This window comes from Rhea americana, unplaced genomic scaffold (assembly GCF_003343005.1).
Source record: "Rhea americana isolate MKP2758 unplaced genomic scaffold, rheAme1 scaffold_70, whole genome shotgun sequence".
Classification (NCBI taxonomy): Eukaryota; Metazoa; Chordata; class Aves; order Rheiformes; family Rheidae; genus Rhea; species Rhea americana.
Window position 1 is genome coordinate 3383858 of NW_028186868.1, and position 24763 is coordinate 3408620.

At 42.1% G+C, this 24763-nt stretch overlaps 1 protein-coding gene across 1 annotated transcript in view; it reads left to right on the forward strand.

Annotated features, from left to right (window-relative positions):
- The window catches only part of SLC22A23 (solute carrier family 22 member 23), a gene marked incomplete at its 5' end in the record, with an annotated part of 117549 nt that continues 92786 nt past the window's right edge, over positions 1–24763 (forward strand). The window contains 3 exons of the mRNA XM_085321666.1: positions 1–405; positions 17548–17651; positions 22945–23099. Of these exons, the coding sequence (XP_085177792.1) occupies positions 1–405; positions 17548–17651; positions 22945–23099 (664 nt within the window). The remainder of the gene's footprint in view (positions 406–17547; positions 17652–22944; positions 23100–24763) is intronic.

Here is a 24763-nt window from a genome sequence, read left to right on the forward strand (position 1 = left end):
GGGGCCGCCGCTGCCGCCGAGATCCAGGCGCTGCCGCCGGCCGCCGCCTGCAGCCCGCTGCTCCTCGACTACGACGGCTCGGTGCTGCCCTTCCTCGGGGGCCTGGGCGGCGGGTACCAGCGGACCTTGGTGCTGCTCACCTGGATCCCGGCCCTCTTCATTGGCTTCAGCAAGTTCTCGGACTCCTTCCTCCTGGACCAGCCGGACTTCTGGTGCCGGGAGGCGGACGGGCAGGGCAACTGGAGCAGCTCCCTGGCGCCGGGCCCCACCAACCACAGCGGCAACGGCAGCCTCTTCCCCCCGCTGGTGCTGCCCACGCCCGCGGGGGGCAACGCCAGCGAGTGCGAGTGCCACGAGTGGCACTACCGCATCAGAGCCGGCCTCGTGCAAAACGTCGTCAGCAAGGTGAGAAATGCATTCTTGTTTTGCCCTCCTCCTCCCCCGTCCAGTCGTCCCCCTCCCCAATACCACAGCCTCTTTGGGGCCCACTGCCCCTGGGCAGAGGGGAGAGAGGCACCCCTGTGTGGATGTCCTTCTGCGGCCCGACGGCAATGCGAGGTCYGTTGTGGGCTCCATAAGTTGCCTTCCAGCCTGGAGTAATTCCCGCTTCTCTCCCTGTTGTGGCACCAGGCCTCCCCCAAGTATTTGTACCTGGATGCTGGTTGCAGTGCTGCACTGTAGAGTTGTGTCCCAACAGGAGGTCCTTGGTAGCTGTCTGYGATCCTACGAATAACAGCTGTCACACCAGCTCTGGGAAAGGGGTCTCTCTTTGGTAGCCCCCCAGGCATGTGTCCCGTGAAYGGATGATGTGGGTGCATGCAGGGGCTGCAAATCAGTGTGAGAAAAGAATCTTAGAGGAAGCTCAAGTTGTTGTATTGCTCCTTGCTGTACAAGTATGCTGAAGCTGTTGTACAAACCAAGAATCAGGTTGACTTTTTGGGAAAGCTCATGAGATCCTCGCTGTTGGGGAAAACCAGATAAAGTTCTGCTTGATTCTTCTTGTTGTACATGTGCCCTTGATAGTGCTTTCAGTCAAGTAGTAAAACAATAATTTTCTTACACAAGTTGTACTTCTTCAGACACAGAAAGTACCTGCTGCTCTGCTTTCTATTTCATAATATAAGGCAAAGGTGGAAAATTTCTGGTGAAGATGGCTGCACTGCTGTTACTGTTTTTGCTGATGCCTTGTCTTTTCACCTGAGAGGTTTTGGTGCTCCCTGCTAGCAGCCATGTGAAAGCCATGCTGTCTGCGTATGGGCCTCATCCGTGTTAACCAGCAACTGTAGCTCTTGGAAATCTAAAATGAAAATGTTACAGCGTGAAAGTAGTTCCCTTAATCTCAAACCCCCAAGCTCAGCAAAAATTAGTTCCTGCCTGGGAGCAATGTTTTGGATTAACTGTGCTTATATGGTTGGGAAAAAGAAATGCAGCAACAATCAGATTGATTGTGCATGATTGTGCCTTGGTCAACCAGCACGCATAGTTATTGAAAATTATTTAAATTTTTCTTTGTGTCCTTTGAAAGCATAGGAACCAGTTGGGGCGGGGGGGAATGCAAAGGAAATTCTCCAAAACCATGAAGCCAGAATGAATTTAAAAACCCCGCTTACACCTCTTCTGTGCAAAAAAGGCAAGCACATGGAGGACTTCTAATGGTTTGTGATGTCAAAGTGCATAATGAAATTTGACATTTAAGAGAAGCAGATTTTCTTGTAACTACAGACAGCTATCCTTATGTTTTAGGGCTTAACACTGATGATGCAAGCAGGAGAAAATGGTTTTGAAATATTTCTTTTTAGTATAAACTGTAAAATTTTTTGAAATGTTGAGTCTTTTGAAGGTCATCATCAAGTTACACATAAAAGGTCAAGGGAGATCTAGTTTGCTATCTTGCATGTTATAGTTATGTTTCTTTTTCTTTTTAATTAAAAAGTCTTCCTTGGAAGAACTTGCAGTAAAGGGCAGATCAATTTTAGTGGATAAATAAACAGCTGTGGTCTCTGCAGTTGTCTTTTGTATTAAAAATAATAATAATCATCCTTTCAGACTATATTTTTAGTGTAGAGTTCTTATTTTTTGTGTATGTTTGCTTCCAAAACCTTGGCAACTCTTTCTCTTCGATCTGTAATTCCATATAATTATAATTAGGTTGTTTTCTCAGGGTCAGGATTTCTCCTTAATTTGTTTGGTTTTTTGTTTTGTTGTTGTTTTTGGGGTGGGTATGCTGTCTGTTTTTATCCTAATGAAGAAAYAGAGGAAAAAACCCAAACAGAGCATCAATCTAGCTTAATTCAGTAATCTTTTCCTACAAACCACTAGAATTTCTGATATTGCAGGAACGGTTCTCTCATAACTGCTTACTCTTATATGCCTCCCACTGTCCTTCGTGAAAAAGAGCTGTACTGATGAATTCAGAAAACTGGATGTTCAGACTTCCCTTAATTCCTCTCAAAAATAATTTGTTTCTGTAACACATTATGCAATGTTCTCATCTTTCTAAAAAATTTTATTAAATCTATCTTAGTCTAATATATACTCATCTTTGTAGTAGCCAAGGGTTATATCGAAATATCATAGAGAGCCAAAAGTATATTAATAAAAAATGCACTTTTGTTTGGCCAGTAAGTACCCTTGTTCGCATCTTCTGCGGTCCAAGCTAGACACTGATGAATGTTCTGTTGCTTTTTTCTTTTTGTCTTAAAACGAGAATTTTTTTATCGTTTCTGATTTAGTGCAGAGTTTATTTCCTGCATGAGATGTTGCTGTCTTCTGCCCCTCAAAAGCAGGTAGCTGTCCATAAACTATGATGAGTTTTGTTGTCTCTGTAGCTTCTCTTAATGCTACCCTTCATCAGATGTTGTCTTTCTGTCTCTTTTTTTAGCTTTCCCTTCCCTTATGCCTTTTTTTCTTCTAACCTGTRTCATGCTGGGGATTCATGGAGTGGAGATCTTGCCATTTCCAGCCTGCTCTGCGGTTTGTTTATCCCTGCTTCTCTTTGAGTCTTTGCTGGAGCCAAAGGTGGCCTTGCACGTGTCATGAAGAGTGGCATTGCCTTGCTAAGCGCTGCCATTATCCTGACCTCCCTGCCTGAGTCATTGGGAATGTTGCTTTTTATAGCCCTGCCAGTCATTAGAACTGGAAATGGTAATAAAGAACATACTGCTTATTATTTAAGACTGTTGAAATACATATAGTGAAGAGGTCAGATGCATAATTTAACCACAGGAATTCCAGTGGCCATATTAAATCACAGATCTGAGCTAATGTCCTGACTTGGTACATAAATCTTGGACTTTAGCTTGGTTTGAATTTAAATATCTTCCTCTGTGACAATTCACTTGAAGGCTTTTGCACTGCTAAATGTTTCTTTTAGGATTTTCATGTCACCATTATCATATCACTATAAACAGAGTGAGTGTGCATCATTTGCTAGCTGTGTATCCTGAACTACCCTTCAGGCAAAAGGCTAGTAACAAAATTTGACCTTGGTATGGTACGTCTGTCCAAAGGAAGGATACTGAGAATTACTCTCATTCTTGCAAAGGGGAAACCCGAGGTCTCGTTTTTCCCATTTGCTCAGTGATGGTTCGCATAAATTCTTAGCATTAACACAAAATGCAGCATACACACAACTAAATGTCTGTGAAACCTAGCAGGAGGTTGTACTGTGTATTTAGCAGAGACTTCTTAAACTCTCTTGCTAACCTCTTTCTTGCTGCGATCTTCTAACCATCCGCAAAGTCATCTGTAATCTTGGGGCAAAGTTTCCACAGAAGCTCTCAGTTTAAGGAGTGCTCGTGGTCGATATACTGCATTACGAGGATGACCTGTCCACCGTGTTCAATTGTGTTGTGTGATGGGGCTGTTTGTTCTTCTGCATGCGAATTTGTCTAATGGATGCCAAAAGCTGACGAAGGGCAACAACTGAGACTTGATTAAACTGTAGCAAATGATGGCACAGCATTCCCCCCTCCATGCAAGTTTCCTGCCTTCCAGATCACTCCCCCTGTAGGAGGTGAGGTAGAGAGAAGTGGTTAGTTGAAGGCTGTTTTTAATCACTCAGAACAATTATTATATAATATTTCATGTCTCGTCACAAGGGAATTCCTGTTGTGGCTGCTTTTCTGCTCCAGATGCTTTATTTTGCTGCAATGCTGTTCCTCTTGGCTCTTAACTTCCCACTTGATTTGGGTTGAGTCATCTTCTTTCCCCAGTAACATGCCAAGATTTTACCTATTTGCCACAGGTTCGATCTTTCTTATTTGTTCTTTGTAGCAAAGAGTCCCGCCTGATAAAGAGGAGCATTGATTTGGGAGAAAAACCCAGGCAGTGCTGCTGGGCAGTGAGCACAGACCAGTTCTGTTGTGGAGTGAARCTGGACTAGTTCAAGCTGTGATGTGATACTGTTTGCCCCTGCAAGGGGATATTTGTGCCCTACCAGCCTACATTACCTTTTTTTTAAGGCGGTTCTGGCTTTTTTCTGGCCATGTCTTGAGCTGATCCTGCTTGCAAACCTGGCAGGAAACTTTGTTTTTTAAATACATTTGTTRTTATTACTATTATTTTTAATGTGGATTTYCTGATGGGTTAATGAGGTGAGATGGCTCTGTGCAGTGGCAWCTATGGTGTTGTCTTGCGAGATTATCACAGGTACCAGCAGGTAACTGCAAACACTACAACAAACAAACCTCTGTCTGATAAAGTGGTGACAAATCGTGCAGGGTGGTGTTTCTTGGGATAGAGCATGGGTGCATTTCAATATCCAAGTGTGTTTTCAGAGTATACTTATTAATTATTGCAAATGGATCACTCTGACAAAGTGCTTGCTAGGCTAACAGCTGTGCCACCCTTCCCAGGCACAAATGGGAGAAGTTTCTGAATCTTTCCTGCATATCCTGTAGTTAGCTGGTCTCTGAGAAAAGACTCCAGAAACTTGATAGAATATACTAATCCTTCTCTTCTTTCCAGCAGCTGCCAGGATTTGTCTTGTCCATATTGGTTCCTGCCTTACTTTTTTATGCTTGGTCCCAAATATATTAAAACCCTGAGTTACTGTGCACAGTACAGTAGCTGGGTTAGAAGTGGTAAGGTCAAAGCTAGTATATCATGTGCCCTACTGCTATTAATTCTATGGCTTCCTCAGCTATGGAGGGAGATGCGCCTTCAAACTTTGTGTCTTCACTCTGTGGGTAACGTAATGGAGTCATTGGTTGCCAATCTGAATGCTCCCAGGCTTCAGCATGAGAAATCTGCTTTTTAAAAAGCAAAGAGAGCTGACTCCATGCCCTGTGGAGGCTCTTTGGGGAATTGCTCTTACCAATTAAACGTGGTCCATGAAGCGTTCTGGTTATCAGGGTGCTAACGTACAACACCCTGAAACAAGGGTGCAAATTCCCGGATGAGCTTCCGACACAGTGCAGATGATGTCAATTTTGGTAACTGTACCAGCATTTCCAGGGGTTGTAGAGTTGTGTGGAATTGTTTTCTATTTCCAAAAGTAAATTATTGTATGTTGGTGCTCGAGCTAAACAAGTGTGGTTTTGCCAGACTACAGATACTTGTCCAGGGGGCTTAGCTATTGCACTTGTTCATTTGGAAGGAGGTGTTGTATATGGGGCTGAAATATTTTTAAGCTATTGATCTAGAAAACAGAGCTGCAGTAAGACCAATATTGATGTTAGAATTCAGGCAGTGTTATGTTTTTTATTTGATATGGATTTTTTCACTAGAGAGAAAGTACGTTGAGTTTATAATGTTTATTCTCAACTTTAAAATAATTTATCTTGGGTACAGTAATCTGATTTCAGCCTAACGTAAATGAAGTTTGTAGTATTTGTAGAACAAATAATAATCCTTCAGGAAGGTAGTTCTAAATTAGACTACCTCAAAGGATCTTCAGCTTTCTAAAACTTAGTATTGAGCACGTTGTCCTCCTTGTTATCTCTGTGTACTTGAAACCATGTTGTATTTTTCTGTATGGATGACATGTTTGAAATGCTTGAGTTTTTTTTTGTCTGTGTATTTTTTTTCTAACCCTTAATATATCCTGCTTCTCAGTCATTCAGTTTTAATATACTAATTCTGACTATGTTATGGTAGAAATTATTGAGCTATAATGTGTATTTACCAACTGTTCAAGCAGTCTAAAATGCAATTTCTTCAATGATCTAACAGTTTTACCTCTTCTTACTCTGGCTACAAGAGTGAGATTATAAAAGATGACTTCTTTAAAGTAATTGTCAAAGAGGGGGCATGGGCATTTAAGAAAGCATCTAATTTAGACGCAATTTTGATGTTTGTCATGGTAACATCAAGATGAGGATTACAGGCCAGCAAATGATGGTTGTGTTCCTTTTTCCTCTTCCCCCCCACCCCCAATGAAGTAACATCTAGAACAGTTTGACTCATAATTTTCCTTAACTTAAAAACTTTTGGGTATAGTAATGGTGCAAAATTTTAAATTAACGCTTTCCAAATAAATTCTGGAGAGCTCTTAGATGTATCAAATGGTGAAAGGAATCTAATGCTTTTGTGTACCTTGTCTTTTGTTTTCCCCATCAGACCACTATTTCTGTCTAGTTTCCTCTCTGCGCTATCTGATATTACATTACACAGTCTCTACTTGGAACTATTCTTCTTGCTCACTCTCTTTCATGTTCTTTCATCCTCTTACTTTTCTGCAGCATAGCCTGGCTGATTCTGGCTTATCCATGAGTAACTGTTGAATTAATTAGGCTGAAATATTGCTGTAAAGGAAAGGAATCTGCTTTCTGTAATAACGTATAAAATGTGAGAGAATCTTATCCATAAGAAGATGCTGCAACTTTGTAGCAGGGCTGAGTTTTCAATTCTTGCATTAACTTCTCTTGGGCTCCTGTCTCAAACTTTTAAGCATGTGCTTAGCTCCAATATCATGACTTCTGCACTTTCCTTTTGAGAAGAGGTGACCTTTTATCTATCYTCCTATAGAAGGAGGAGGAAGGACCTTGAGGGTTTACAAAGAGAAAGGAGGAACAAGGAGAACTTCTAACTGATGTTGTAACAGAGGTATTAAACAAAACCAGTTTCTGCTTTGAGCAGCTCTGGCCCACACCCTGACAGCAGAGATGATTAATGTGCGCGTTCRGTAACTCTGACCCATCCAGGCCAGGTCATACCCATTGCGAATATAGAGAGCATATTCTCACGTGGCTGGAGACGCATCAGCGCTGCTGTGTGTGGGCAGGTTGGATAACCGCAATGGATATGTCTGGTGCAACCAGTGAATTCAGGGCTGGAGCTTCTGCCTGTAAAATGATGACACAAAGCAAGAGCTAAAGTCTCCAAGGAGCTGGAGACCAAGCAGGACTCATTCCTGTGGAGAGTGATGGTGCAAGGCATATACTTCTATCTCTTTAACCTGCTTCTGTCGCATGCATCTTTACAGTTCTCATCATCTTTCTATATACATTGTAATACTGTCCTCGCTGCCACAGTACCTGAATGCCTTCCTGTGCTATGTTAAATGATGTCATTGTCTGTACCATCACAAGTTCATTTTTTCCTTCCCAGAAGGAAAATTCAATATGGAGTGTAGGATTTTCTTTCTTTTTTCTTTTCTTTTCTTTTTTTTTTTTTTTTTGTGTGTGTGTGTATGTCTTCAGCTCACATTTGAGGGAGAGCCCCAGAAGAAGAAAAGACTAAATAGGTAAATATATTCCAGTGGTAGTTCTGATGTCTCTGCAGATCTACAGGTAATGAATTCAAGAGAATAATGAATGTTATTTGTAAGATCTAGAAAAATGTTAATTAGCCTTATCTAGTAGAATATAAATTATAGCTGCTTTTGCACAATGTTTTCAAGAAYGCAGACTAGTCTGATTCTCTTGAAAGATGTTTCGACTTACAACAGTTCTTGAGGAATTCATTTCATGTCAAATGCTGTCTTTCTGTTGCTCTGCAGTGTTTAGGAATCATCCAAGCTCYTCTTGTCCTCCAGACCAAAGCCTGTTGCAATTTGTTACAACTTTGTTACAAATTTAAGGGTAAGGAATACAAAGCAAACCACAAGACYGTCTCCCTGCATAGTCTCCCAGGGCTTTTTAAAACATAGTCCGTGTGAACAATATGATTTTAACAGACCAGTGTCTTGCTTTGATTTGTAGAACAAGGTGAGTATTTTCATCCTTTCTCCCTTCCYCTTAATATTTATTTAATTCTGAATTAATTCTAGATTCTTTTTCTGCCTTCCTCTCCTTTTCTTCTGAGTTTTAATAACTGTAGTCTTCAAATAACAAGAAGGCAGGGTCGCAACAGTAATAATTACATGTTAAAATTAAGCTGCTTGATCTTTTTATTTCTGGTGGCTTTGAGCAAGTGTTTCACTTGCTCAGAGATTTGCTTTCCCTTCTCCTCTCTTCTCCATTTCAGAGCTTTATGCCATGTTTGGCATTTTTAAGATTTTCCCCCAATTCTTAAGAAAGCCCAATAAGAGAGTAAATTAGACTCCTGCTGTGTCAACCCTTTCAGGGCTGTACATACATAATATTTTGTACATGTATTGTTTTGGTGGCCTGAAAAATGTCAATGTTAAAAGTGTTAGCTTGGTTTTGATAATCACATGACAGTGAATGTTAATATTTAACTAAAACTTTAGTGTTTTAAATATGACTTCTGTTTACAGTGCTTAGAACTTAGGTAAATTTGAAAACTTATTCAGCTTGCTTTGGTCACAAAGCCAGCCCTGCCAGCAAGTAACATTATGAGAATAAATGCTGGCATCAGTTGAAAACTGAGGGGAGGCCACTGAACCCCCCCCCCCCCCTTTTTTCCCCCAGTCTGTCAGTTCCTGTTGGTAGGCATTGCTGCCTCTGGACTTCTCATATGGCTGCAGTGAGGCAAACAGCCATGGCTCTTAGAGCAAAGATTAAAATTTAAATTCAGTTTTGTGACACTTACTGCCAAACAACATCAGAATACACGTAAAAAAGATACTTAATTACAGCATAGAGGTATAAAAAAGAAAAGGGAGGGGAATCCAGATTCTGCTCTCTGGAAAGCTATAAATATAACATTGGTGAAAGCTGCCTGCAAGATTTTTTTTTTTTTCTCCTAAGACTTTGATGTTAGATAACATTATGGAGTTAGAAAAAGTGAAGCAGATCACCTCAGCTGAGAAACAAGTTAGTTGCCTAATCTGGGGAAGACAAAGACTAGAAAAGATCAAATGTCTTAGAATGAAGAGAGCTTCTGCCACTGAAAAAAAGGAAGAAGTGCTGGAGAAGTGGGTGCTGTATGGATTCTATTAAAATTGACTTAATGCTGAGTATTCAGAAGTGTCATGTGATTTACAGATCATATTTTAATTGTTAGTGTGTTACTGATAATTTACTTAAACTTCCTCACTCCCTGCTCTGTTGGGGAAAAGACACAGCTCTGTGATGAGAATGAGGTTGGGCACAAAAGAGCTACTTGCTCCTGTTTAAAATGAGGGAATTGAAGGATAGATGAAACTTCTCCAGTTTTGTGATGTTTTAGATGGCATCTTGTCATCTTGGAATTTGCTGATGTGTTTGGTGGATAAGTCAGAGGAGTTTTTTCCCTATGGCATAGACTGAGGGAATAGTTTAGTAAAGGTCATTCAATTAGAGAGAACATTTCCAGGTTAGTTTACTGACTGTGAAACAAAAGCTTTTTCTTTTTCTTTCTTTTTTTTTTCTTTTTTTTCCCCTTTTTTTTGTTTTGTATTTTGTATTTTCTTGCAAGCTTGCAAAGTTTTGGGCTTGTCTTTCGATTGCCAGGCTGTTGAGTGGTCTGTTGTGGGACTCACTCAGCTGTCGTGGTGCGGTCAGTGGTTGCTTCGCTGTGTGCTCAACCAGGTGACGCAAGTGATCTGGGCTTAAAAACCAAACCAAACCAAGAAGAACCGCCCCCCCCGCCATCCTCCCTTAATTGCAACAGCCTGTGGGATGGGGTAAGGCACCGCTGCTGCAGCGCGAGGCGAACCCGCGCGGGCGAGTGGAGGAGCGAGGCGCAGCGCGACGCTTTCTCCAGGTCTAACTCCAGGTCTAACGAGCAGCAGCACCGTGCCCATCGGCGTGGGACTCGGCTGCGGCGCTTCCCTCCCTCTCCCGCGAGACGCGGCCCTGGGCGCGTGGACGGGAGCCGCTCCGGGAGCCCATCTGCTCCAGGCGCCCSCTTTGGTGCTGCCCGCGGAGAGCGTCGTCCCGGGGGGGCAGCAACGGCAGCTGATCTACCGCGAAGCGATCGGAGCACCAGGCGATGTGTCTCGGCCGCCGTGAGCGCGAGTAGCGCGGCGCAGCCTGTGCTGTAGGTTTCCCATCTTCTTGATTGGGCTGAAGCCTGCGAAACGTCGTGTGGAAGCGCTGCTTTTATACCTTGATGTTCGCGTGGTGATGTGTGACAGCGTGGCACCAAGCCAGCCTTTTATTTTTAAGATTGAAGTGCCAGGCCTAAAAAAAGTACACTTCAAAAATTAATGTGGAAATTTCACAGCCAAGTCATGCATATCTGAAAACATGGTTAGGAAGGATGCATTTTGGCAATGCCAGCYTATGCTAAACTTCAGAAACCATTAGGTAAATTGGTGAGGTCCRCTGCTGTACAGCCCTGTGCTGTTTTGCAGGGCTGGAAACYGTTTTCATAGGTACATGAAATTACTTTCACACAGCACTACATGATCTAATTATATCTTTCTTGGAAGACTGCTAAGCATGTGTCTCACTTGCACACTTTTTCCTTCTCTCTGTCTCTCCCCCCTTCTCCCATCTTTCCTGATATCCCCCAAACCCTTGGCTCTGTGGCACTAGTCAAAAGTAGGATGTTTTTCTTCTTCTTTCCCTACGCCAAAATTATACACGGCCCAGGCAGTTATATCTAGAGCTAGAGTTTCCATTTATAACACTYTGTATTCACTGTCCATGAGTAACTTCCTTTGGCTACAACTTTCTCTGCTAGGTGTCTGCCCTGGTCTGAAATGGTTTACTRGCTTCTAAGAATGCAATGCGGGGAAAATGTTATTCCTGCTTTAAGAAAAATCAATGAGACGAACTAAACAAAACAACCTGCCCCGCCATGTCTGTTTAGTTAGTAAGCTTCAGTGTACAGGAGTAAGGACCCCAACTTTGCTGGGGACTGGGCGGAGGCAGAGGTTGAATGAAAGGTGATACTGTGATACCAGCAATATCTCTCTTGCTACCTTATTAAAAAACTCTTGCAAACGTGGGCTCAAAATACCAATCAACTTGTTTAGAGAAGGATTTATCTGTATATCTTTAACAAATCCGAAGTACTCAGGCRCTGGTTGGAGGTTTTCAACAAAAGCATCTGCTTATGATAAAGTTGAAGAAAGTTAGATGTGTTCAGTACTTAGGGTCTAGTATTGTAACAAAAGGAAGTAGCTTAAAAGTCAGGTGTTTGTTGTGCCTTAGGTTACGGCATTCCCATCTAGGTGGGGCAGACTTATTCAACCGGCTGCTTAAAGAAAACAAACAAAAATCTCAATAGSTGATTTGCTGGATTTTTTTTAATGACACTTGTGTTGCCCAGGTAAGTCAGCTGTGTCTGATAAGAATGGAAGCATTTATGTGGATTTCCTCCTCCCATCAGTAGGAAAGGTATTTTTTAGTAGGTGAGAGAGTTTCAGTGTGACTGGTCAAAGAAAGAGGAATTTATTTTTGCATCTTTTTCTGAATAAACCTTCTCAGGTTTATTTTGTTGTCATAACTGCAGTGTTTCTTGTATTGGYGGTCAAAAATGGCAGATGTTCTCAAGAACAGTTTATTGATACTTAAAATATACTTGGGCCTGGAGGGACCTTTGCCTAGCTGTGCTCCCAAAGAAGAGGCAACACTGCCCTAAACCTTAAGGCTTAAAACATCAGATTTTCTACTTTTAAATGCCCTGTTGTTGTCACTGCTGAGGAAATGATACAGAGACATCTGAGCTGTRTAGTCATATGGCAGGGAGGAATGTTATTAAAAGTATGCCAGGRCTTCCTCAACTGTCCTTCAGAAATGTGTATCAGTAAAACCACCCAAACTTTAAGTGCTGCACTTGGGCTGGTGTGTCTCTTTGCAAGGCTTCTCCTACATTCTCTTTAATAGCGTTTAATTGCACAGTTATTTTCTATAAAGTTGAGCATTACTATATAATGCATCATTTTCTGGAGCATGTATGTTTCCTCTAACATTAGAAATGCAGTCAGATTGTCATTTTGGGGGGCTGAGAAAGGAAGGAGAGAAGCATTTTCCTGTAGCAGCCTGGAGGGAAGTCTAACTACAGGACTAGTTCTGTAGTTAGAAGACTGTACTTGGGTAGTTTGGTCCTGAGAAAAGGTGTGGGTGGCAGGTATATTATGGTAGAAGTACTGACTTTTTTTACTCTTTTTGTTGTTGCTCTTGTTCTTGTTGGTAATGTTTAGTCTTCTGTCTTGGAGCTCTTTCTCCAGCAATAAATACTCAGTTTCAGGCTTACTTTTCATTATATATAGTATATGAAAAACATCATTTTTTAAAAAAATATAGTTTGTTTTAAAAACCCTTTTGTGGTTCACATTTTTCTGAGAGAATCTGGAGGCATCATAAATTTAAACTCGCGCTACACAAGGTATTTATATAGAAATGGAGAGAAAAGGTGGATTTTAGTGCTGTCCAGAGAGAGTTGACAGGATTTGATTATGAAATGATGAAGCAGGAAGGAAAAGAATGAGACCCWATATATGTGGACCTGAGTGACAAAAAAATAGATTCTTATTTCCATTTACAACAGTTWAAAAAGGTTAAAATGACCATTTGATGCAGACAGGAGCTTCTGGCTTTTCTCTAAGAGCAGTTGGGGGGCTGCTGGGGTAAGCTGTGGGGTATGTGATGTTTAGARGCCTGGGGCTCCAGAAGAGTGGCCTTTTTTCTAAGGGCTGAGAGGCCATCTGCAGCGCGTGGGGCATGTTACAGGCCTCAGAATGAAGTTCACGAAGCCCAGCACAGCAGGCAAGGAATTGCCTTGCTGGGGAAGGATGGAGGGCAGTCTATCCTTGGCATAGGTCTTCCAGGGAAGCCATGTGGGTGATCCTCTTGTCTCCTTGTGCCAAAACACAGAGCAGTCAAAGSAGAGACATGATCCATCTGAAAAGTGTTTGGAGAAGGGTATGCTCTCTTTTGACAGCAGTCTGGATGTAGATCATCTTAAACTGGCTGCAAACCTGCAACTTGCGCTTGCAGGACTTCCCCTTTGGGCTGTTGTGCCAGGCTCTGGCAAGTGCTGGACAGGAATACCTTCCCTCCTGTCTCTTTGCTCTTCTTACAACAGATGGGTCTTCCTTGCACCTTCTTCTGTACAATCAAGATGAAGACAGGGCAATCCAAATCCTTGGCAGGCRTCTTGTTATGACCTTCTTGCAGGGGCTATTCATTTTGTTCAGATRCCACAGTGTTACAGCTTCAGTAGTTGGAAGTGAAGACTGATTTCAAGGTAGGAGYCATAACTAAGAGGACTTGTTTATAATAACAATCATGCAGCAGATTTTACTTTCATGAAACTTTTCTTAACTTCAGAGTGAATCCTTGCTCATTGCAGATGCCTTATCCACGTTTTCACTGCTGGTACAGAAGTTACAGGATGGTTACTTCTTTGGATGCATTAACTTTTGTCWGGTGTCTTCCAAAACATCTGGTGTTTCAAATAGTCCTCCATCTTGACTTGTTTGAAACAGTGACTCACAGCATGAGTGACTCAGAGATCAATTAAACATTAGGATTCTTAGGGTGTGACTCCTTAAGCTTTGACAGAAATTGCTGTCACAACATGAAAAGAAAAAAAAACTTGCGATATATTGCATGCCTTCATAGGTGGCAAAATCTCTACACTGCTGCACTGCCACCAGAAAATGCCTTTGTTTGTTTGCYTTAAAGGTTCCCTCTCCACTTTTTAAGGCACAGCAGTTCAATACTATTGCTCAGCCTGTCACTTTGCCAGATCTCTGGCATTAGAGATCTGGATGGAGGACACAGGGAAAAAAAGAAGAGAGCATTGTAAACTTAGCAGCACCCTTCCTTCCAGCYGGGAGTTGTGTTAACTCCCAAATGGGGTATCTGGGGCTTCTGCTGGAGGAGTGAGAGGGTTTAATGGCCTGGCCAGCGTGTAACATGTTGACCTTTACCCTGGGACGCAGTAGGGGATTACTGACTAGTCTCTGCCAGAACCATCTCCCAGTGCAGATTTGTTGGGAGTGCTGCTTGAGTTGTTTGTTGTAAGCTTGGCCTGTCCCAGCGTTTTGTTCTACAAATACGTGGACACCTGTGATTTCCTTCATGGAGTAAAGCCAAGTGCCGTGTTTGCAGGATGAAACCCTCTGCGTTTGCAGCAGGAGCTCTGGCCGCACCCAGGGCACGTGGGCATGCCTCAAGTATTTTCAGTTCTGTAGAGCAGGGGTGTACGTATGTAAGTGGAAAGATGGCACTGATGTTGTGTAACCCGTCCTACTTGACAGTTCTCTATTTCCAGCTGTTCTAAACTGAGACCAAAATCCTCAGGGTTTGACTTTTGGTGTGTAAGAGGAGGGAGGAAGGAGCTCACATTCATGGCAAAATTCTTGTGTGATAAAGTTTGTTCTTATGTTAAAGATTGGACAGAATCTACTACTTATTTAATACTTATTTTTTTCCTGTTAATGCAGTCTTTATCTGAGTTGAATGCAACCTGAAACGAAGCTGTTGAATGTGTGCCTATTTTCTTTTTAACCCTCCTTGTTCTCCTTTCAAGTCAAATACCTGATGAAACCCACAGAAATTCTGCCCCAACTTTCATTGTCTTGTATAACAAATTCTATGTTTATTTTGGATGACTGCTTTGTGGAGAGCTTTCTCTCGTTTGTAGCAGCTGATAGAGAACAAACTAAAGTACACTTGAGCTCTTACTACTGAGCAAGTAGTTTTAGATCATGGCAGATTCTCTGAAAGTTTCTGCTAAAAAAGCTAGCAAAATACTTCAAAAAAAAAAAAAAAAAAAAAAAAAAAAAAATATTTTTAAAAAAAAAAAAAAAAAAAAATAAAAAAAAAAAAAAAAAAAAAAAAGTCCAAAATTGTAACTGTGGAAATGGTGAAATAAGAGTCAGCGGACCTCAGGAGCTACCTGCATTTGTCAGCACCCATGTTGCACTTTGTGGACTTGGGAGACCAACTGTGTTTCAAGTAGGCTGATTACCGAGGCAAGATTTAACCAAAGACAGGAAATAGTCAGATGAACGGTTTACACAGAGGTACCTGTTCTTCATTTTCACAGCAGCTGCAGATTTGGTCCATAGCTTTAAAAACAAACAAAGAAGAGGTTTACCRATGGACCGATGGACTGTTTACCTTTACAAAAAGGAGTGGGTGCATTTTAGGCACTAGTGAAGGATCTGCTGGTAGATTARTTCTCCCCTCCTTAAACTCTAGCTGGATGTATCAGTGTGCCAAAGTGGCCGATTTTGTTTGACATCTGTTGTCTTGGCCTGAAATTTCACAAGAGCTCTTAAGAAGATTTTTGGCTCCTCCGACCAYGAACCTTTACCTACATGTAAGCTGGTACTGAACGTTCCCTGGCTGGGGTTTATGTAAGGGCCGGRTATCTTCGACTAGCAACGATATGCTGCAAAGATGCAAATGCACCAAGATATCTGCCCCTCCTCCCTTTTTTCCTTCACTTGGATGACATTACTGTTCCTCTGACAGCACTAAAATAAAAGCAAGTATCTTGAAGAGATGGCCTTTAAAAAGTGTTCTTGTATAATGACTATTTTTAATACACTTAATTTACACTGCAAACAAAAAATATTTCTCACTTTTAAGCAATATATACACCTCCTGGACTGTGAAACCCTGAACAATTGTATTTGAAAGTCTTTCTGGAGCTTAGATGTACATACTGCATTTTTTTGTCCATGGTTTGTCTGGACAGATACCTTTGCAAATGAGAGATTGGTTCTGTGTTTACAAGTATTAAGAATTGCATTTTCCCTACTTTCTAAATAAAATACTTGTAAGATGCCAACATCTTTGGRGAGCAATTCTCACTGGTTTGCTGAGCTGGTTACTGTAAATGGTTCATAGGTATTTGGGGGGGAAGGGGGAAGAAACACTCATGCTATTTGCTTCTGATTCCCTAGAGCCTTCACTATGGAGCTTGCAGAACAGCTTACAGGATCAGATGTGCCTCTCCTAACTTCTGCAAATCAGTACTTGTAGAATACTACTTAAAATGCTTTTAACTAAAATAGAAAGCCTGAGCTTGAATGTTTACAGAAAGCTGACACAAGTTTTTCTGGCCAAGAAAGTGCTATATTTCTTGGTGAGATGRATATTCTAGGGAGGATATATCCTGCGATGCTGGAACTAGATGGACGAGTCAGAACTTGCCTTATTTGAGAAAGGGATGTATTTTTTGAAATTACCTAAAATGCTGGTGTACCTAATTAAGCTCTTTCTAAGGGAAGCTTTGTCTTGAAGTCGCATCTGACTTTTGAAAGCAAATTGCATGTTTTTGTTTGGCCATGGAACTACAGCCTGGTGTTGTCCAGAGGACCACTGCCATCGCATTACAGATAGATAACCATTTACACTTCAGAATTTGTTTGAGGAATATCTGACTCTCCCAAGTTAGCTGTGCTCGTGTTTCACAAAATGCATATGGCTCCCATTACAATCAATATTTGAATGCTTCACAAACCATGAACAAATGTATCTTCCTACATTTATTCAACAGTAGGATAGTACTATCCATGCTTTACACATAACAGAGATTAAGTTACGYGTCTGAAGGCAACAAGGATGCCTGGGCTAGAGCCAGAAATTCAGCCTGGCTCTCCTGAGCCCCAGTCTAATGCCTAAGAGGAAAATGTTGTGGAGTTTAGGAAAGCCTTAACAGAAACCTCCTTGTGCCTGTCTTTCTCATGGCAATGTTGCAGTGCCCTGATGATGGGATTCTTGAAATGGTCCCTTTCCTCCTCCCCTGGACAGAAAGGGTAGTTTCCATGTCGGGGAGAGCTCTGGCATGGAGGTTCAGCCTTTTCTTCTGAAAATAAAAGCGTCTTGCGGCTTTGTCTGTGGTAGCCTGAAGCTGGTGGCCGCCAGGGTCTGGGGCAGAGCGGCTGCTTTTCCCCATTTTCCCAAGAGATCGTGAGAAAGTAAATACGAAGGTTTCCTTTGAAGTTGCCTGGCTTGCTGGCAGTGGGCTTCCCAGCACTGCTCGCGCTTGTCTGGGTATTACTGTGCTGTGCTACACTTAGACCAGCAGTGCCAATGCTGGGGAACCCCTCTAAGTCTAAAATCACATGGGCTGAGGAAGGGGAGAACTAAGCGTGGGATATTTTCATTTTATAAATAATGGCGGGATCAAACTCACCAAAGGTCTTTTCTTTCACTGCTGATACAGGGTTTGGATGAGCGGGGAAGGTGCCTCCTTGCTCCTGTTTGCATGCTCCTGTGCAAGCACTGAAATTGGGAAGAATGCCGACTGTTTAAATGCACCTGAGATGAAATAATTTATTTCAATATATCTGTGTTTTTCTTCCAGTGGGATCTTGTTTGTGATTCTGCCTGGAAGGTCCACATTGCTAAATTCTCCCTACTGGTAGGATTAATCTTCGGCCACTTAATAACAGGATGTATAGCTGACTGGTAAGTGAAAAATCTTTTAATRCACCATAACTATAAACAAATAACAATGTTAAATATCTCTTAGATCTTTTTTTCTTAATATTCGTAAAGAACCTTTGCATAATGATTTTCAGCTTCTGAGGAGAGCATGATGAATAAACAGTTTAAAACTGTGTTAATTACTTRAGCTGAGTAATTTATATCAAGGTAAATAACATGAAAATAAGCTATTTGACTTAGTTATTTGCTGCTGATGGAATTTATTACAGCCATAAAGTTGGAGCAGAGTTGAATATTTTCTAATTATATGAGTGAAGGTTTTTTTTCTTAACCAAGAGGAAAGCTCCCCCCACCCCCCCCCCCCCCAAAAAAAAAAAAAAAAAATACAGCATTCATTTGACTGAATACAAGTGACTGGTGTAATGTCAACCTTGTGCCTACTGCGTAGTATCTTCCGGGGTGCAGAGGGCTGTTTTTTGCAAACGTTTCCACTRTTCTATCTTTGTTCTTGTTAAGCAAACCTTTCTACATAGTGCTAAAGAATCGCTGGCTTATGTGCTGTTAATATTGGGGTATTAGGTTTAAAAGCATAGATTGCAACTCCTTAAATTGCAGGAGTGAAAACATCATTAGACACCCTAGTTGTTCTAAGTTCAGCTTTTATTTAAAGAGAGGGTCTGGTAATGCAAAAGAGGGGGAGGATGAAAGCCATGACTCAAGTGATTTTAATGGAAATCTGCAGAGTCTGAAACAATAGCTGTGTGATGCTGTCCCAGTCAGTTCAGTGGCTCCCAGCACAGTTGCCAATGTTGATGCTTTAAATGGCCCCAAGTTAACTCTTTCACCATTCATTAAAACTGGAAAAGAAGGGGGGAAGAGTTGCCTATTACGGAAATCTTCTAAAGCCACAGCTCACTCAAGTAATTCAGTCAGCTGGGAGAGAAAAGGTCCCCTGCAGCTGTGCAGTAACTTGGCTCAAATTTATACAGTAAACTTGTGTCTTAAGGCTTGAAAAGCTTTTAACAGCTGTTAGGCAAGTGAGGATTCATGACTTTACAGTGAAGTGGAGACCATGCATGGTAAAGTACAGTTGAATTTGATTAAAATGCCGAAGTAAGATTGGGCTCTAACAACGCATAGAAAGTGTAGCAGGAAAATGAATGAGGGAGCTTGCTTAGTTTCCTAAAAAAGGAATCAGTGTGGAGAAGGCAGCCTTATTTCCAAGTTAGGGAAATGCTGCTATAATTGATAAATAAGTTGCAAATAATTGAACAACTTATTCTCTAAGGCACTGGCTGAAAAGAGAAATGCAGTAAGCAAATTTAATAGCAGTCTGCCACAAAAATGAGGAACATCCTGCTCTCCAACGCATCTCCTTCTCCACGGTATACCTTGTGCTGCCATGCGTGCTTGTGGGACCCCTCTGCAGGCTATGTAGTTGTGCTAATGCAGCATAAAATTAGCCTACTCTAAAATTGAGATATTTTTTCCTTTTTCAGTGAGGTTAAGAGAGCTTAAGGAAAGCCTGATTCCCAGCAGTGGGGCAGAGAAGTAAAAGGTTAACTTGGTAGCTAGAGGGAAAAATGAGCCCTTTAATGGGTAGCCAGGGCAATGTAATATTTGCTGCCACCAAAGTCTGTCCTCATGCTCCTCTCCTCTGCCCTGTCCTGGCCATCTGATGTAATTGACCCACCAGGGTAAACCTGTATTGGATAATCTTTTTATCAGTTGGCTTTAACATTTAGGGCTGGTAAAAGAAAACCTAACCTGGATTTATTTTACTGTTTAATTACATCTTGAGTTTCCATTAATGCAGGAGGTTGTGTGGAGAGAAATGCAAAGGGGATTGTATCTGTTTTAAAAAAAAAAAAATAATAGTAATTAGTGGTGATGTCAAGGCAAAGTAAGAGCAGGAGAGATTAAATGTGTCATGTATACGAATGTCACACTTTCAAAATGCACTTTTCATTTCACTTACATACTGCATTTTGGAAATTAGAAGAAGTTTTCTGAACTATTAGGGTTTGGACTTTTTCTTCTGAAAGAAGGCTTTTAAAGCTGTAAGTGGCAAAGCCATAGCATATGTTAGGTCAATTTTCTAAGAAAACTGAATGGTCTATTTTCAAAATACAGTAGGCATGCGTGGTTAGATAGCTCTATGCAGAAAATCTGTAGGAAGGAGGTCTGTAAGTGTGTTAGGCTATGTGAAGACTCACTATGTCCAAAGCCTGAGTTAAGTTACTTCTCCAGCAGGCAGTGCGTTGCTGCTTACTGTCTGGACAAGCTGTCGAGGTCTTTGTGGAAGACATCCTTCTGGAGCAGGCAGGCTTCTTGTTCAGGTAGCATCAACACAGTAAGCCTTTGCCTCTCATTGCCCAGTCCTGCCCCACTTTTGCACCTGCTCTGGTACTCTCTGGATGCCTCTGTGCTGATTCAAGTCCCCAGGCTGCTAGAAAACCTGGAAAGAATAACATGGGAAGACCAGTTTGATTGGCTGGAAGAGTAAAGCTTGGAGCCTTGTTGGGGTGGCAAGGAACATGCGTAGGAACACAGCAAGAGCGGGTCTTGTCCTCACACCATTTACCTCCCCCCCCCCCGCTCCCCCAAAGTGCATGTCTGATGATGTCAGGAGTCTCTTAATGCATCTGCTTATCACATTGTGTGAACTGCAGTTTCTTCAAAAGCCTGTGGTTGCTTTTACCCTTTGTTATTTACCTGCACGGGCAGAATTTAACATCTGATAGGGATAAGTCTGCAGTGTAGGCTGTCTTTTGTGACACAAAAGTCTCTCTGTGGAATAGTTTGGATAGTAGTGGAAAACATCCTGGGGCTGTTTTGCTATGGAGATTGTGTTTAAATTTCTCACAAGCATATCCACGCGCTGTTAGTCAAATAACTCTGTCTACACATAAMAGKTTTTTTTTTTTCTTTTAATACTCTTAAGAAGCCATCCTGTCAAAACACTGTCTGATCACCAGCTGTGTGGCTGGTAGTTACCCTGGAGTCTTGATTTTTAAGGAATCTACTACATTTCTTTGGGAGGAGGAAGGTAGCTTTGCCTCTAGGAGGAGGTAGTGGTGATGCCTCTTAATGGAGGGCATGTCTGGCCTCAGCTGGCTTTCACAGGCCCACGAGGACCTGGGATCTCTTGATTCTTCATTAACAGCAAATATTCATTTGCATAATGTGTATAATGGTACAAGAAATTCTAAGTCCTAATGATGAATAACCACCAGAAAAGAAGAATAGGAGGGGGGAAGAAGGGAGCGGGTATATGCCAAGCATGAGGCCTTTTTAATCAACAGCAAGGGATGGCACGTCAGACTTGTGATGAGAATCAAGTGCCTAATTCTGAGTGTCTGCATAGTACCTTTCATCTACAAAACACTTTCACAAATACTAATTGCTATGAATTACATAGAGAATAGTACTACAAACATTTGCCCGAATTGCTAATAGTTCTAGTTGTTTCTGTTCAGGGTTTTGTATGAGGTACTCCCCCGCTCTCCCAATTTAAGTCTCAGAAATGTAAGATGTGAAATGCGCACAGCAGTAACTGCTCCAGTGTCCAGTGCGCTCCCAGGGCATTGCAGCTGGCCAAAGAAATGTTCTGCTCTCTCCCCAGGTTCAGGGGTGGCACAGTGACTGAGAGCTCATCTTCTGGTGTGTTTGCTTAAGAGCTGTCTGCTTTGGCCTTGCTGTCTTCAGTTTCCTTAATGGTACTTTCTAGTTTTGAAAACACCAAACAGTTCGTGATAACCAGTTGAATCACTGTGTGAGGTGCCCAAAGGTTGGTGCTACAGTTGAGAAAAATAGCAAACCTATGCTCATAGCAGGAGCTCGTGATGTAATCTCCCTAGGCATGACTTTAAAGAAATGTAAATGATGACACTTATGGTGGTGCCCTCTTCCAGCTCCCAGAAGCATCAAAAGTTAAAATGCTGTTTCCTTTCCAGCCCCTCGCCCTGTATTTTGTTGACTCTGTTCCATTGTAAGCAGAGCTAAATGCAGAGTTTTAATTTTGAAGGTATATATGCACTATACCTTATAGCTGCTGGTAACAGTCTGCTAAAATAACTGAATAGAAACACCTCAGTATGTGAAACTGGATTAAGTTGTGAGGTTTAAAGGCCATCAATTATGCTAACGTTCAGCCTGATGGCTGGCATGCAGCTGACAGACTACTTTGGGTCTGTGAAAGCTGCCTATGAAAAGCAAGTTCGCATATTCTTTGTGGAAATGGCATATGGAGCTGACTAAAAGGGATCTTCAAATCCACTGGCAAACTTGTGGGAGTTGACAAGCTGAAAAATTTTGGAAATCTCCCCATAATGATCCAATTCTTGCTTTAAAAATAGCACCGTGCTCTGGTGCTCTTCCGTATCCTTCTCCTTGCACAGGAAGGAGCAGAGAGGGAGAACTGTAAACACCAAGCGCATACGAAAATCTTGTATTCCTTTGAAGTGAAAGAGCCAAATTCTGCACCGGCACGCGCCACGACAGCTTGGGGCCACCAACGCTAGCTGCACGGTAGTGTGCCTGTGCTGTTGGTAATCCTGTTGGAGCGATTTCTCGCTCGCCTTCTCTGGCCAGGCTGGTTTTGTGGGGGTCTCGGTGGGCACAGCAGCACCCGGGCAGCCTGTGGAGGMGCCAGGAGACGCGAGTCGGGGAGGTCACGATTTTATTGCTAGCGTCACTTTTGGCGCACTACACTCAGGAAAGCAATGCAAGCCCCGCTTTACATGCGGTTCATGCTCTTTAGGCTTTTCCTCAACAGCAAGGGCAAGAAAAGGGGTTTTTTGTTGTTTTTGTTTGTTTTTTTGGGGGTGCATTTATCAAAGAGAGTTGGCTGGGGAAGTCCATGGCTGTGGGGAAGAGGAGACTCCTGCCGCAAGCTCTGTGGCCGTTAGATTAAGGAGAAATAATTAGCAGTATGCCATATTACACAATATCRTACAAGCGACCATGGAAAGCTCTGAGGAGCTGTTTTCGTCTCGGGGATTTGCGTTCGTGGCTCTGCTRTGGTTCCTAGATGTTGCTTTGTTCACTGTAGGTGTTTTGCAAATGATGCTTAAACAGTAAGTCATGTGCTATGCCCTTTTAATCCTATCTGAAATTAATTTGTTAATGCAAAGATGACCCAGGAATGAAAGTTAATTTAAGCAGAAAAACGAGAGAAGTAGGGAGCAAGTATTAAAAAYGGGTGGCCACATTTTGAGGGGATGTATGACTTGTTCCCATCTTGTAATGATCTAGAGTTATGTCCATCCTGGCTTTTAACACCCTTTCTCCCCGCTTCTTTCCYTATTTTTAGGGTTGGTCGACGGCCCGTGCTGCTCTTCTCTGTCGTGTTCATTTTGGTATTTGGACTGACTGTGGCACTCTCAGTGAATGTGACAATGTTCAGCACACTCAGGTTTTTTGAGGGGTTTTGCCTGGCTGGAATAGTCCTCTCCCTGTACGCACTGCGTGAGTATGCTCTTCGTCACCCATCCAAATGTGTTGTTGCTGAGTACGTAGCTCGCTTTTTCTATAGCTTCCCATTTTACATCTTGGGGGAGAAAAAACAAAACAAAGCGGAGTCTTACAGACTGAAAAGACGCCGGCCTGGGTTTTGATAAGGAAGCCGGGCTATTCCAGCTCTCCCTTAGGTTGCTAGAGAACAGCCTGTGAAGCRGTTGGAGGGCTCATTCATACAGAGTTGTAAAGTGCTTGGGGGATGGTTTGTTGCTTTTTAAAACCTTCAAGTCATCGGAGCGCTGGCTTCCCCCACGCGAGGATAAGGGGCGGTGGGTGCGGATTTCGCCTCGCAGCGCTGAGCGCAGGAGGAGCCGGCTCCTCCTCGCTTGCTCTCTCCGTAGTAGTATGTATTCTGGCGCTTTTTCAGAAATGTCCTTGTTGTTTGAAGTCGAGAGATGCCTCTGCCACAGGATCATAAAGTACAACAAAAATATGTGAGAAGAGGGGCTTGAAGTGCTTTTATCAGGAGACTTCTCCCCCGCCCCCTTCGCGAGAGCGGGGGAAAAAGCAGCTGAGAGAAACTTGAGTGAAAGCTTATGATACCTTATGATAAACTGGTAGCCAAAGCATTGCAAACCCCTCTCTTCTGGGGGCCTTGCCTTCAAAGAGCTCACRTGCTATGGCACCAGCCTGCTCGGTGCCAGCAGGATACACTCGAGAGCTCTGTCTGCTTGTGCTTCCTTCGCTGTTTGTAATTAACAGGTAGTATTGCACCAACTGAGGAAAACATAACAGTTCCCCCTTTTTAGTTATGGCTGTAGAAAAGTATCTAAAAATATCCTGGAACTTGCTGCACAGGTCTTCCTAAGATTTTATTTATTTCCTATTGTAGATGGTATCTGGTCCATCAAGTCTCCAGATTTAGCACAATATCCTACTCTGAATGTAGAGCTACATAGTATTTAAATTTGTAGATATTTGGGGTTTTGTCTCTAGACTACACTGAAGGGAAGGCAACATGACCAGAATATGTAAGAGTTTGCTCTGTCTTACATTTCATAATAGATGGTATCATACCCCAGACAGTATTTTTTTTTTTCCTTGCCTTTGGTCATATGATCTCTAGAGAGAATTTTTCATCAGAAAATAACACTACTGTTAAAACATTTCACAGTAAGGATATAAAGTCTTCAAGACGCCTGCAGTTCAAATGCACTGAGATATTTCAAGGTGTAAAATGGCAGACAAAACAYCCTAATCCCTTTTACTTACTGATCTTAGAGATCTTATTAGAATGGAAGAAACTGAAAAAGATCAAATTATTCTTGAAGCAGCATTAGCATCAAATAATCTACTTTCTGCTATCCAACTGYGCAGTCAGCTCTGAAAGTTGATCATGATCCTGGCTGTGAAGAAATTTTCTTTTTTCCCCTTGCTAGGTCAGAAATTTTATCCTCCAATCCAATTAGTTTTTATCCTCACCAATTAGTTTTTACTCAGACCAAAATACCACAGATTGATTTGTGAAGTCAGCCATGTTTAGTCAATAGGTCGTAATCAGAAGCTCTTTTGAACACTCTTGTTTTGGATAAACTTGCATTAAAGCACCACAACGTGTTTAGGAGAGAGCCTGGAAATCATATCTATCTTTTTTTTTTTTTTTTTTTTTTTTT